This window comes from Schistocerca gregaria, chromosome 1 (assembly GCF_023897955.1).
Source record: "Schistocerca gregaria isolate iqSchGreg1 chromosome 1, iqSchGreg1.2, whole genome shotgun sequence".
Lineage (NCBI taxonomy): Eukaryota > Metazoa > Arthropoda > Insecta > Orthoptera > Acrididae > Schistocerca > Schistocerca gregaria.
Genome location: NC_064920.1, coordinates 1,108,356,428 through 1,108,371,997, shown reverse-complemented (window position 1 = coordinate 1,108,371,997; position 15,570 = coordinate 1,108,356,428). Strand labels below are relative to the sequence as shown.

The 15,570-nt window shown below is 46.1% G+C and overlaps 1 protein-coding gene across 1 annotated transcript in view; it reads right to left on the bottom strand.

Annotated features, from left to right (window-relative positions):
• Positions 1–15,570, bottom strand: part of LOC126315733 (protein qua-1-like) — a 128,225-nt gene that overhangs the window by 51,792 nt on the left and 60,863 nt on the right. The window contains exon 3 of the mRNA XM_049992706.1: positions 8,174–9,364. Coding sequence (XP_049848663.1) covers positions 8,174–9,364 — 1,191 coding nt within the window. The remainder of the gene's footprint in view (positions 1–8,173; positions 9,365–15,570) is intronic.

Here is a 15,570-nt window from a genome sequence, read left to right as displayed (position 1 = left end):
CTACAATGATATAATGGCAGATTATCAAGATTTAATTGCGTTTGAACGTGGAGTTATAGTCAGCGCATGAGCGATGGGACACGACATCTCCGAGGTAACGATGAAGTGGGGATTTTCCCGTACGATAGTTTCACGAGTCTACCGTGGATATCAGGAATCCGGTAAAACACCATATCTCCGACATCGCTGCGGCTGGAAAAAGAGCCTGCAAGAACGTCACCAACGACGACTGAAGAGGATCGTTCAACGTGACGGAAGTGCAACCCCCCGCAAATTTCTGCAGATTTCAATGCTGGACCGTTAACAATTGTCAGCAAACCATTCAACGAAACATCATCGATATGGGCTTTCGGAGCGGAAGGTCCACTCGTGTACCCTTGATGACTGCACGTCACAAAGCTTTACGCCTCGCCTGGGCCCGTCAACACCGACATTGGACTGTTGATGACTGGAAACATGTTGCCTGGTCGTACGAGTCTCGTTTCGAATTGTATGGAGCGGATGGACAGGAACGGGGATGGAGGCAACCTCATGAATCCATGGACCCTGCATGTCAGCTCGGACTGTTCAAGCTATTGGAGGCTCTGTAATGATGTGGTGGGTTTGCGGTTGGAGTGATATGCGACCCCTGATACGTCTAGATACGACTCTGACCTGTGACACGTACGTAAACATCCTGTCTGTTCAGCTGCATCCATTCATGTCCATTGTGCATTCCAACGGACTTGCGCAACTCCAGCAGGACAACGCGACACACCACACGTCCAGAATTGCTGTACAGTGGCTCCAGGGACACTGTTATGAGCTTAAACACTTCTGCTGGCTACCGAACTCCCCAGACATGAACATTATTGAGCATATCTGGGATGCCTTGCAACATGTTGTTCAGAAGAGATCTCTGCCCCCTCGACTCTTACCGACTTATGGACAGGCCTATGGGATTAATGGTGTCATTTCCCTCCAACATTTCTTCAGACATTAGTCGAGTCCGCGCCACGTCGTGTAGCGGGACTTCAGAGTGCTGGCGGGGGCCCTGCGTGATATTAGTCTAGTCTATCAGTTTCTTTGGCTCTTCCAGGTAGAACATATAAAATGCACGCTGTCAACAGAAATCTTTCTGAAAAATAGAGATATATAAACATAGAATGTAAATTTAAGAGTAAGGCAGTCTATAGTGAATGCGTCTAGAGCGTAGCCTTTTATGAAAGACAGAGGTGGACGATGTAAGCTTTTGAAATATGTTGCTGGAGAAGGATATTAGACAGGATAGCTAATGCAGAGGTATCTAATGGAATTGGGAAGAAATGAAATATGTGACACAACTTGAGTGAAAGGAGGGATGCAGTGACAGGCCACTATAGGTTAATGGAATATTTGATTTGGTAATGCGAGGGAGAGTTTTGGATAAAAACTGTAGCGAATACTGTGAGCAGGTTCAACTGGATGCAGTCGGCTATATTTTTGCGGATCTGAAGATGTTTGCACAGGACAGCGTAGCTTGGAAAGCTCCATCCAGCCAGTCTTGGGGGACTGAAACCCACCACCACCACAACAACGACAATATGCAGATCAACTAGTAAACTAAATACGCTCATAGTTTGAGTCATCAGCATGTACAACGATTAGATGAATATGGGTTACAAGCCAAAAACCAATAAATAAATAAAATTATGCAGAGACAGCGGTTCTGTAGCTTCATTTATGGTGTTAGCGTGGTTTATCAGAAGAGTCGAAATGAGGTACATCGTATACTGAGTCCGGAAACAGAAACCTTTCGTATGTGACTGCGAATCTTGGTGCTGGTATGAACAGTACTGAGATGTCTGTGCACAGTACAACATGTACTTATAGCATATACAGTGGTGTCCCCGTCCTGTGTCTAATTCACGATATAATCATACAAACTGTCAACCAGATGTCCGTACGATCGTGTTCTGCACGAAAGATGGCATTGCAATCAACTGACAACCACGGTAACGATGACGTCAGGGCACCCATGAAACGACGTAGTGTTTGTCGGGTAGCTCGAAGTCCACAGTCGCGTCGTACACAGTCACAGACAGTGCAGAATGGCACAGAGAAGACGCCTACCAGGCTGTCTGAGGTGGAGAACCAAAGAAAGAAAGGAAGGAGGACAGCCGAAAACTGAAGGATTAATGTGATTCGTTTTGTCTTTCTCGGAAGCGGCGACACTTTATAGAGACCGAAAGTGTATCCTGAAGACCAGGACAGAGCCGACCACGTGTGACATCAGAAAGAGGAGACCGTTATTTCGCTGTAAGGGCACGACTATACCGCCTTAGTATTGTATGGCAGCTGGCATCTGACCTCTCAGCATTCCCTCGACCTATTGTATAGAGGCAAACGGTGTACAGATGGCTTCAGCAGGGTGGCCTTTATTGTCAGATATCTGCTATATGCGTACCTGTGGCATGTCTTCACAGAAAGGAACGCCTAGAGTGGAGCCGTCAACATACTACCTAGACCATCGACCGGTCGGCCAACGTTCTTTTCACAGATGAGTCCTGATCTAGTCTTGAGAGTTGTTCTCAAGGGATTCGCGTCTGCAGCGAAAGTGGAATACGATTTCGGGACCCAAACATTGTGGAGAGAGAGAGATATCGAGGAGGATCCCTAATGGTGTGGACAGGGATTATGTTGACCACTCGAACCCTTCTTCATGAAACTGTAGGGGTGAATCGGTAAGGTTTAACTGCTTTCAGGTATCGTGACGCGATCTTGGGACCTCATTCGTTGTTGTTGCGAAGTGCTGTGGGCCCAGACTTCGTACTGATGGACGATAATGCTCGATCTCATAGAGCACGCATGCTTAATGTTTTCTTGGAAATTGTAAGAATGAAGTGGCCTGCTCGCTCTCCCGATTTGAATTTCATAGGTAATATCTGGGATGCACTAGTAAGTCGGCTTGCATCGCGTCAGCATCCACCAACCACTCTCCGAGACTGCGACCAGCTCTGCAGGAAGAATGGGCGTTATTGCCTCAACACGAGACTGATGACATAATTCACAGTCCCGTCGTTAACAGCATTGTATTGCTACCAGAGGTGGTCACATCCCGTACTGAGCTCCTTAACCACTTGTCACAATTTTCTGTGCAAATCCGTTAATTTGAGAAAAACTAAGAAAAAGAATAGCTCTGAGCGGTATGGGACTTAACATCTGAGGTCATCAGTCCCCTAGAACTTTGAACTACTTAAACCTAACCAACCTAAGGACATCACACACATCCATGCCCGAGGCAGGATTCGAACCTGCGACCGTAGCAGTCAAAAACTAAGAACACTTTTGTCTACCGCTCTGCATTTGTTTATGTTCTGAATTCTTTACATTGTTTCTACTTTATTATCACCTGTTTATTCTGTTCTGTGGTGGAATAAAGACAATCTTTGTTGCTTTAATTTTGGACACCAATGTATAAAGACCGAGCGAGGTAGCACACTCCACTTTCATACGGGAGGGCGACAGTTCAAAACTGCGCCCGTCCATCCTGATTTAGGTATTCCGTAATTTCCCTATGTCGCTTCAAATAAATGACGGGATGATTCTTGTGAAAGGGCACTATCGACTTCCTTCCCCATCCTTTCTAATCCGGTGGGACCGATGACCTCGCTGTTTGGTGTTCTCCCCCGAAACATACAACCAACTAACCAACCAACTAGTTACACCGTATACATTCTTTTAAAAGGAGAACAACGAGAGGTGAAATGTAAGTTTACTTTCTGGAGAAATATAATATATATGGGCAACATATTCGATGAGAAGTAGCAAAAATATCTGTCTCCAAATGTATTGATGATCTAAAGCAACCTGTGCTTCCTTCTCTAGATTGTCGCACAGTTGACAAAATGGTAGATATCGAAGTAGACGACAGAGGGATAGAGAAACAATTAAAATCGCTCAAAAGGGGAAAGGCCGCTGGTCCTGATGGGATACCAGTTCGATTTTACACAGAGTACGCGAAGGAACTTGCCCCCCTTCTTGCAGCGGTGTACCGTAGGTCTCTAGAAGAGCGAAGCGTTCCAAAGGATTGGAAAAGGGCACAGGTCATCCCCGTTCTCAAGAAGGGACGTCGAACAGATGTGCAGAACTATAGACCTATATCTCTAACGTCGATCAGTTGTAGAATTTTGGAACACGTATTATGTTCGAGTATAATGTCTTTTCTGGAGACTAGAAATCTACTCTGTAGGAATCAGCATGGGTTTCGAAAAAGACGATCGTGTGAAACCCAGCTCGCGCTATTCGTCCACGAGACTCAGAGGGCCTTAGACACGGGTTCACAGGTAGATGCCGTGTTTCTTGACTTCCGCAAGGCGTTTGACACAGTTCCCCATAGTCGTTTAATGAACAAAGTAAGAGCATACGGACTATCAGATCAATTGTGTGATTGGATTGAGGAGTTCCTAGATAACAGAACGCAGCACGTCATTCTCAATGGAGAGAAGTCTTCCGAAGTAAGAGTGATTTCAGGTGTGCCGCAGGGGAGTGTCATAGGACCATTGCTATTCACAATATACATAAATGACCTGGTGGATGACATCGGAAGTTCACTGAGGCTTTTTGCAGATGATGCTGTGGTGTATCGAGAGGTTGCAACAATGGAAAATTGTACTGAAATGCAGGAGGATCTGCAGCGAATTGACGCATGGTGCACGGAATGGCAATTGAATCTCAATGTAGCGAAGTGTAATGTGATGCGAATACATAGAAAGATAGGTCCCTTATCATTTAGCTACAAAATAGCAGGTCAGCAACTGGAAGCAGTTAATTCCATAAATTATCTGGGAGTACGCATTAGGAGTGATTTAAAATGGAATGATCATATAAAGTTGATCGTCGGTAAAGCAGATGCCAGACTGAGATTCATTGGAAGAATCCTAAGGAAATGCAATCCGACAACAAAGGAAGTAGGTTACAGTACGCTTGTTCGCCCAATGCTTGAATACTGCTCAGCAGTGTGGGATCCGCACCAGGTAGGGTTGATAGAAGAGATAGAGAAGATCCAACGGAGAGCAGCGCGCTTCGTTACAGGATCATTTAGTAATTGCGAAAGCGTTACGGAGATGATAGATAAACTCCAGTGGAAGACTCTGCAGGAGAGACGCTCAGTAGCTCGGTACGGGCTTTTGTTGAAGTTTCGAGAACATACCTTCACCGAAGAGTCAAGCAGTATATTGCTCCCTCCTACGTATATCTCGCGAAGAGACCATGAGGATAAAATCAGAGAGATTAGAGCCCACACAGAAGCATACCGACAATCCTTCTTTCCACGTACAATACGAGACTGGAATAGAAGGGAGAACCGATAGAGGTACTCAGGGTACCCTCCGCCACACACCGTCAGGTGGCTTGCGGAGTACGGATGTAGATGTAGATGTAGATATAATAGCGTGTTAGTCAATATTTGGAACTCAATAAAGCAGTGATTCTGTGTGGGATGGATTCGGCACGAGTTTGTTAGGTTTTTGGAGGCACGTGAAACCAAGTGTCTACTCAAGGTCACGCGCTACCTGTAAATTGCAGGCCGGTAGTATGATGTTCGCAGAGATGCCTGTCGATAGCTTCACAGGTATGTTTTCCAGAGTGTTTCAGATGTGGCGAATCTGGTGGCCAAGATGTCAACGATAACTTTTGGTCGTACTCCACAAACCACTGAAGCACTACTGCGTCCTTGTCATACAGACAGTTATCTTGCCGGAATATGCAATCACCGTCAAAGAATATATCACGCCGTGAAAGGATGCGGTTTCTCAGCAACGATTTTCATTTAGTCCACAGTTGTCACGATGCCTTTGATTACTACCACAGTTCCGATGAAAGCTTAGGTGAATGCCTCCCTTAACATCGTATTGCCCCCACCGCCATGCGTCGGTGGTGCTGTGCATGTATGGAGTATCCAGTCACCTGGACGGCGGCGCATCTGCACACGAAACGTGACTCATCTGACCAAGTGTCACGTTCTCGATCATCCACGGTCCGTTCTCTATGATTCCATGCCCATTGCACTTGCAACTGACGAGACCGTTGGTTCGCCTTGGGTACAGACTGCTATCGTCTGCTACGTTGTGCTCCGAAACACTCGTGCCTGTTCCAGCATTGCACAGATCGCCAGATATGCGCAGATCGCCCCAACCCTGCAGTTCTGCGGTCAACACTCCTACCTCTACATCTTGCGATGGGTCGTGGACGTCCAGTGCGTTGTCGCCCACTAGTGGTTTTGCCGTTTTTCCACCACTTTCAATAGATGATCACGACAATAGTAACGGAAGCTTCGTTGTTTCCGCTCTGTTCGTTCCCTAGCGCCAGGTCACAACGATGGCGCCATTCAAAGTCGCTTACGTCAGTTACCGCTATCATCGTTAGAATAATTCCCTATTCACTTCTACTCCGGCTATATACTTCCCTTACCGCTTCTTTACACCATCATACATGTAGTTTTGCAATGGTCAGCGGTCGTTTGTTTTATCTTTTCATGGCATGAATATTGTTACGACATTCTTTCGATGTGGTTTCACTGAAAATGTAAATCTAAGAAGTCTGCTGTTTCTTGAGAATTGGGTTGGTGACAATGATTAATATTCTTTGGATAAACTGATGCAAAACCACTCCCCTAAAACAACGACAACCAGAAAAACATTCTGTACGATTTCAGTTACATGAGTTTTAAGCTGTGCTCTACGGCATGTTTATGTGCTTAACTTGTCGTACTACTGAATACATCCACAGACAGTATAAAACTATTGTTAGTTGGTTTAGAACTCGAACTGTTCGGCTTGCTGAGCTTGGTTGAGTTCGATAGTCAGCTAACGAGATCCTTATACCTTCTGATAATATTCAGCATTGAGAGATCAACCTTTAGGCCCTGAAGCATGCCTTGGACCATGGCGTAATGCCAAAGTAACTAAAAAGGACATCGGCCATGAGAGCCAGCATTCTATGAAGAGAAATATGTACAACCGTTGAACGTTTCTCAGGTGGCAAGGTTTTACTCCTTAGCACAATGTAGGCTGTGTTGAACACCTGTGCGCCGTAATATGGAGGACATGGAGATGAATTTGTGGCAAGTTATAGCTTTGAATCTATGTTTTTTCCGCAAAGGCTGCATGTTCGGCCATGAAGATAACCTTATCAGCTTGCACGAGAGGTTTGTTATCGAAAATACCTGGGAGGTTAAAACTATATACTGTACTGGGATTCGAACCCGAAACCTTGGCTGTGGAAGAAAGATGCCAGCAAAATAAACGGCCGAGGGAGAGCCGTGAGTGGTGCTCGGGTAACTCAGCCGGGAAGAATACTGCCCACAGAAAGCAATTTTCCTGGTTCGTGTCCTGGTTCGGCATATAGATCCGTCAGAAGTTTCAAAACGGACAACATTCCTCCGCAGAGTGCAATATTCAGAGAGATTTGGTATTAACAACCATCGTGAAACGGACTTCCAGTGCGCCGTGAAAACTCTTTAGATTTAAGAATATCCATCAAACGTGTACAACAACCGATGTCATTGTGTGGCCTAGGAACAGTGTGGTATCGATAGTAACGATGCCACATAGTTCCAAAGTTTGGCACTACCACGAGACACCGACGGCAGCGCCCTGTGGCTGGTGCCGTGCATCTCTACGAGCTCCGCTACAGATTCTCCCCATTTCATCAGGTGCAGCCAGCCAGGAAACTTCGCTTCAACTTCGCACCACCTTGCAAGTTATGTATTCTTATTACTTGAGTAAAGGGGATTTAAATTCATACAGCAGTACCGATGTGTTTTACCTTTTCCTGATCCAACCCAAGCGCCGCCTTCCAGGCTGGACACAAAAAAACAGTGGTAGAAGTGGAGGTCTCATGTAGAGGACGTGAGTGGTACCAGCCTATGAAGACTGCTATAGAAGTCTCAGCCTCAGAGTTTCTGAAGAGTGGATAGTCCAAATATCAGCCGAAAGATGAACAGTAAATGAAATCCGATAATCACAACACTTCGAAAGTGCTTATTGTTAAGTAGGTCATGATGTGGTGATGATGATCTTGGTTGTTGATTCCGCGCTCATTTCAATAATGTCCTCAGGGTCAGTTTCATTTTCAATCTGAAAGTTTAGTCCGCGGCTGTTGGTGGAGATGGAGGATGTGTTCGTGGAATTTGTGTAGATGCAAATGCTCTTACCTGAGGACTATAATTCGGTGATTCATCCTCGTCATCATAAGCAGTATCCGCGTCAGCATTGCGGCCTCCACGGACAGCTGGTTCATACTGCTGTGGCTCCACCTCCACTGCGTCGTCTCTGAGGAAGTCATTGTCGTCAACGCCGTTACCGTCCCTGTGAGCGGAGGAGCCGTCGTCGCTGCCACGGGCTCCCGATGACGGTACTCTCTCGACGTCGGCATCGAGGCTAGCAGGGTGAGGTTTCGACTGCAAGTCGTCTTCTCTGAGGAAGTCGTTGTCGTCATCGCTCTTACGATCGTTGCCATCAGAAGACTTCTCACTCGCGCCGTTCGCGTTTGGTGTTGGTGCGCTACCAGTGTTGACTTCAGCGGCAACTGGCTTACGGATCACCGTCTCCGGTGAGTCATCTTTGAGGAAGTCATTGTCGTCAACATTGTTACCAAAGAGTGGAGCAGACGGTTCGTTGCCTCTGCTAGTTTCGCCTGTTGCTGATACCTCGTGTGCCACCGCCTCTGGTGTGTCATCTCTGAGAAAATCGTCACCTTCATTGTTGCCAACGGCAGGAGCGGAGGACTTATCGTCCGTAGTCTTCACTTCTGGTGCCGGCTTCGGCTCCCATGAGTCGTCTCTTAGGAAATCGTTGTTGTCATCGCTATTATCGCTGTTGTGAGGGGGAGTTTTGCTGTCTCTGCCACTCGCGTCCTGGCTTGTTACGGCATTAGAGTTGACATTAGGTTCTCCAAGGCCATCCGATTTGTGTGGGGCTTTAGTTTCCCACGTGTCACTTCTGAGGAAATCGTTGTCGTCATCAGTGTTGACACTGTTGCGAGTAGGTGATTTATTGTCTGCGCCACTCGTCGGCTCTGCTGTTACGTTCTTAATGCTGACACTATGTTCCCCAAGGACTGCCGCCTTTTGTGATGACTTTGGTTTCCATCCATCCTCTCTCAGGAAATCGTTATCATCGTCAATACTCGGGGTAGAGGGTTTGTCGTTCCCAGCGCTAACCACTGATTCTGGTACGGTTTCGACGTCGGCTGTTCGACCGCCACTGACTATCGGCTTGCCTTGCAGGTCCTCAACTTCAGACAGACGGTGAGCTTGTCTCCTGGCGTCGACCTCGGTGTTCATTTCGTGGTGTCTGCCAACGTGTGAGGCGGCGTAGCGGTCTCGGAGTCCTCGCATCGTTTCCTGCGCCAATATAATTGCAGAACACCTTAGAGACACGCCAACAGACAGTTAACACATGGATTAAACACACATATACTTACAGAAAACAATGCTAATTTGTCTCCACAAACGTTGTTGAGGAATATCTGATGGAGTGAAAGTATGCCAGAGAAGTAATTCCAACATTGCGCTTAGAAAGCTAAATAAGAATGAAGAAAAATCTGAAAGTCTAGTTTGTGGACATAGAGATAGCCTTCAACAATACAAGGTGGAATGAAATTTAAGAAATTTTTAAACAAATGGGTCTGAGGTAAGGATGCAGACAAGTAGCCTCAAAGTCGGAGTAATAAAAATGATAGGTAAGAAGAAACAAGTCTACCTGGAGAAAGGTTGAAATTAGTTGTTAAACTCTATATCGAAGAAACAATGCAAAAAGTCAAGAAAATTTTCGGAGTAGAATAAACGAGAGGGGCTTGGATACCACATTGATGGTTTGTAGATGACATGGGATTTCCGATTGACGATAAATCTTTTGAATGGAATCAATAACGTCGCAACATAACGGATCAGGGGAAAGCGAAAATGAGTTGAAGAGTACTAAAAAAAGAGTATATTTCTTTCTTTAAATATAAAATTAAGGAGCATCCTATAGAAGAAGTGGAAGAATTTAGCAAGATACACGCGGGATGGCTGAAAAAAAGAATTCACGATAAGCAGATTCGATGAGGCAAAAACGACTCCCTTCAACAAACGAGCTCTATCGGTATCAAACATTTAGATGGACTGAGGGCAGACGTCCATAAAAGTATGCGATTGGAGCATAGCGTCCTGTACAAACAGAATATGAGGTGTGGGAAAACCAAAGAGAGAGAGGGAAACTGGAATCTTTTAACGTTTTACTTTAGAATGATATATAACCTGTGGCAAAGGAAAAAACAGGTGAGTGGAGCATCTACTATGGCATAGGGCTCCATATCAATTGGAAGTGCAGTATGAGATAAAAACGGCAGGGCAGCTAAGAAGCATAACAAGCAAAATGCGCTATCAGCCATCGTCAGCTGCCAGTTGCTGCCAAAGTAGCTAAACTCTGCTAATTTTAATGTCTTATTTCCTACTCTAATTTCCTCAGCATCACTTGACTGAATTCGACTGTTTCACTTTCGTTGATATTTATTTTGTAACCTCTTTTCAAGGCACTATCTATTCCATTCCACTTCTTTTCGAGTCCTTTGCCGTCTATGACAGTATTACAATGTGATTCGCAAACCTTACAGTTGTTATGTCTTCTCATCGAGCGTTAATCCGATAAGTCAATTTCTCTTTAGTTTCCTTTACTGATAGCTCATAGTAATACTAGAATAACATCGTGTGCAGCCTACAACTCTGTGTGAGACACTTCTCAGTTTCTTCCTCACTTTCAGTCTGATTTATACTAGTTGTAGATAATCTTTCGCTCCTTGTACTTTAGCCGGCCGTGGTGGCTGTGCGGTTCTAGGCGCTTCAGTCCGGAACCGCGTGACTGCTGCGGTTGCAGGTTCGAATCCTGCCTTGGGCATGGATGAGTGTGATGTGGTTACGTTAGTTAGGTTTGAGTAGTTCTAAGTTCTAGGGGACTGATGACCTAAAATGTTAAGTCCCATAGTGTTCAGAGCCATTTGGACCATTTGAAATCCTTGTACTTTATCCTTGATATCTTCACAGTGTCAAAGAGTATATTTCAACCAAAATTGTCAAGGGAGTAAGAATGAAATCCTTATTTAGTATGCAAACTGTCCTTTGATCTTTGGGTTACCTAAATGGAGGGGTAAGGCTGCAGCGACGAGGGTGAGGAAGGGCATGTTTCGTCAGCTTTCGCCGAACCTAAAACGTAGCATCACCAAAATCAGCGGTACGCACACACATTCGTGATCACTGTCGTGTTCATCACTGATGGGAACAACGCATTACAATTGATTTGCTCAGATTAATGAGTCTAATAAAAACTATTAAAACAGTTTCTTGGAACGAGAGTCTCCACTACTCGGTTCAGTCTCACTGATGCACTGGAAAGCCCTAGCACGTACATACTGAAGTAGCACTAGAATGTCCTAATAGATAATCACCGACATTAGACGGAGATGATCGTAAGTGAACGAAGTCCATGGTGATAGTGTCTTGTGAAGCTGTGAGATCAGAGTCGAGGTGACGACGTTGCCCCACGAAATGGTGAACTGCTGTCGACTTCGATGGAGGGACCACTAGGTGCGACTGGAATATGGTATGGGACTTAGAGTGAGCTCGGTGGAAAAACTCTGATTTTTGTACCACTAGACGCGCCCGGCATAGAGCCGATGGCTTAGAGTGCGCTCGGCGGACGAACTCCAATTGAGGAACCAATAGGCGTGGCTAACGTAAAGCCCATTGCAGAGCGGTCAGACAGCGGTCTAAATACTCGAACGCCAGAAGATACCGACGGAAACATGTGACTAATGGAGTCAAAGTGGTGCCGCGATGGCGGCGCTGTTTGTGCATGTGCGCCTGCCTTTGGTGATCGGGGTGGCGCCACACTGTACTTTTGCTTCTGCTGCAGATTCAATTGTAAAAGCCCTGGCGAATTCATGTGTTACTGCAGATTGTTTTCATCTGAGCTCCAGAGGAAGTGTCGTTACTGGCCCGGAGCTGCCTCTAACCATGGTACAGAACTATATGGTTGACCGGTGTGTTGCCTTTTCCACTAAAGAAAGAGTTTATTTTTCCATCTCGAAGAAGACATGGCTGTCAAAGGGAGGAGGAGCCCCAAAGCTGGGAAGAGTGCCCATTTCATGGGTGCTTGGGACAGTGGACGCCTGCCACATCCATGGAGCTGTGGCCAAAAGTGGGTGGCTTGAATGCGACCACGACAGATGGATCTATGTCAGACAAGAACTGGTAGCGGCAAACATGCAGTCTCGACATCTTGGAGCGTGAAGTTGGCCACTGGTGGTAGGAGATAGAGACACGATGTCATCATCATGTAATCTTGGTCCAGCAAGGGAGATAAGACCTGCCTTGCCCTGGGTTTGCACTGTAGTTTCCAGGAGTGCATAACTGGAGAGCCAGGGTAGTCCTGCTGACAGCCCAACTGGAGTATCCAGATGAGATATAGTTGCAGCCTTTGCACAACACAAGAAGACCCTGTGGCTGCACTCTTTGTCTCTCACATGAGGATTCCCGAAAATATGACCACGTGGGGACTGAACAGTGCGTGGATCATTGGCATTCTCGGGAGGAAGAAGAAGAGCATGATAGTGAAAGCGTGTGAGGTCCTGCAGAATGGTGCAAGGATGAGTAGGAGGTAGGTATAACCAGAGGTGAAAGACTTGCAAAGGGCAGACCGGAAGGATGAAGAGCTGTGACATGAAGCCAGAAGTGATGGTCCATTTAAGGCAGTAGTCTGCTGGAGGCAATGATCCTTGGAGGTGATGGTACCACTGGAGGCAAAGGTGCTACTGGAGGCAAAGAAGCTGCAGGAGGCGAAGGTGTCGTTGGACTAATGGTGCCTTTAGACGCTATGGTCCCACTGCAGGCGATAGTGCTGCCAGAGGAATGGAAGACAGAAGGAAATGGCATGCGAGCAAGGAATAATGGAAGTGGGGAAAGATGTTGTGCCTGGGAGGCGTGGAAAGGACGTGAGACAGCGGGAGTGCCGAGGCGCAGACTATGTAGAAAAGAATGAAGGACCAGAATGTATGGAGGAACATTATGGTGGACACCGCGAAATTTTTAAGATGTCGAGGAGCGGCATAGAGGTAGCCACGGAATGTGTAAGGTGTCAAACAGCAACGTGGAAGATACTGTTAAATGTTTAATGCGCAGATGAGCTCTGGGAATGAGAGAATGGCCTCAAGGAAAATGCTGCGGAATTTAGAGTGCGCTCTTAGACGTGATAATTGTCACAATAAACATTGAAAGGGTCCCAAAAGAGGACACAGGACGGGGTAGCAATGTCTCCTTCTGGATTAAGAAACAGACGAATGCGGTAGTTATTACCATCAGAATAAGCAAGGAGAAACTGAAAAGAAAGAGCAGATGCGGTGATAAAGCATCAGCATCAGTCCAAAGTAGTGCACAGGGATGCTAGTCACTTTTGGGACTTAATCCTAAGCCAAATATCCTCGTTGCTGCTGTAGTGGGACAAGAACGCTGAGTCTTTGAACGCTAGAATTACAAAGTGCGGCTGATCTTTACAAACTTGGTCTCTCATGGCAGCAGCACAGGCAAGGAGGGCACAGACGTTCATCATCATCGATACTGTAGTGTGGGACAAGAAAGGCACAAATGTTGATTTTTTGTCGCCATTCTAGTGTGTCTAGGAGGGCACAAACGTTTTGGGGTGAAAATAAAAGAGCAACAGTAGTCCTCATCGCCATTTCAGTGTTCATAGCCGAGGGGAGAACACACTATGATTGACATTTCCAGGTAGTCAAGAGCAATGGAACTTTATTACATGAGACAAACAAAATATAAGAACAGTTTCTTGGAAACAGACTCGGCACTACTCAGTTCAGTTTGATGGTACATCATTGAACCACTGGATTGTCCTAGCAGGCAATCACCAACATAGCACTGGGATATCCTTGCGGGTAGTCAATGGCATTGCACAGGGGTGTTCGCCTGTGGGCGAAATCCATGGTGATAGTGGCCCACGAGGCAGTTAGCTCACAGACAAGTCAGAGACAAAGTTCTGCAAGGCAGTGAGTTATAGTGGACTCCGATGATGGGACACTTAAGTGCGGGTATCACAGAGCCTCGAACGTGGAGCGTGTTTGTCAGCTGATGAAATGCTGAGCACGATCGCCATAAAGGCCAGAGTCCGAAATAAATGCAGAGCTGTTGGGCAGCGACTTTAAAACTCATATAGTGGTGAGATACCGATGGAGAGGCAAGTGAGTCATGGAAGTGAGATAGTGCCACAATGGCAGGGCTGTTTGCAGCGATGCTCCTGACTCTGGTGGCGAAGTTGGCGCCACATGGCATTGGAGCAGCTGCTCGAGGCTCAGTTGTAGACAACACGACTTATTTGTGTGTTACTACCGATCGTTTTTGTCTGAGTTCCGGAGGAAGTGTTGTCCGGGAGCCAGAGCTGTGGAAACCAAGGTACACAGCAGTATGGTTGATGTGTCTCCAGAGGACTTAGAAGTCATGCTTCCATACACACACACACACACACACACACACACAAACACACACACACACACACACACACACACACACACACACACACACACAGATGCGCATATTGCTCTCCCAATTACAACCCTATATTTTACGAGCATGAACAATGAAATAGCCAAACACTATGTACTGCACAGGCCAACTTGTTCTCATAGTTCGGTATCTGAACTGTGGACAAGAATTTGTCTTTGCACCAAAAGTTAAATGACAGTACAAAAAACACAGTTATTGGCACTACTGGTGTGACCTGCCTGACTTTGATTCAATCTTTGCACCCAGTAAAATGGACCCTCAAATTAAGTACCTGGATGTTATTCCCATGTCATAATTAGTAGTATTGTCTGTCAAAATATGTAATGATTTATTCTGTAACAGTTCAAAACACATGTGGCTCAATTTTTGGCGTTGCAGGTCTAACGTATAAGTTAAGGCACTCTTGGCGCCAAAACCCAACTGCTGCATGGCCTAATTCACCTTCATATTATGTGTCACAATGTTATTTTCCCATCTAAATTGTCTTTATTATCTGTCAAAACTCATCTTAGTTCGACTAAAGCCGACACACCATCTATCAACGTCCAGTGATCTGTATGCAGCGTGTGTGGTGGTTGGAGCTTCCCTCTATGCATGGGAAAATGCAGAAACGCTGGACACAGTGCTAGTATCCACACTGTGTAGCACTTGCGTTGAAAGTATAAGGATCAGGGCACAATGCATGTGGTGATCAGAACCTGCCTCCCTGGTTCTGAAACCCACACAACGCCAGAGACAGGGCTTGTAACACCTTGTACAGCACTCGCATCCAAAGTCTGATGTTCAGGGCACAGTGTATGTGGTGATGAGAGACTGCCTCCCAGATACTGGAACCCACACAACGCCGCAGTGCTTGTACCACCATATACAGCACTTGCTTCCAGAGTCTGATGTTCAGAGTATAGTGTATTTGATGATTTTAGCTTGCGTTCCCAATACTGGAACTGGCACAACACCAGACACACTGCTTGTGTCCACCCTGTTCACAGCCCTTGCGTCCA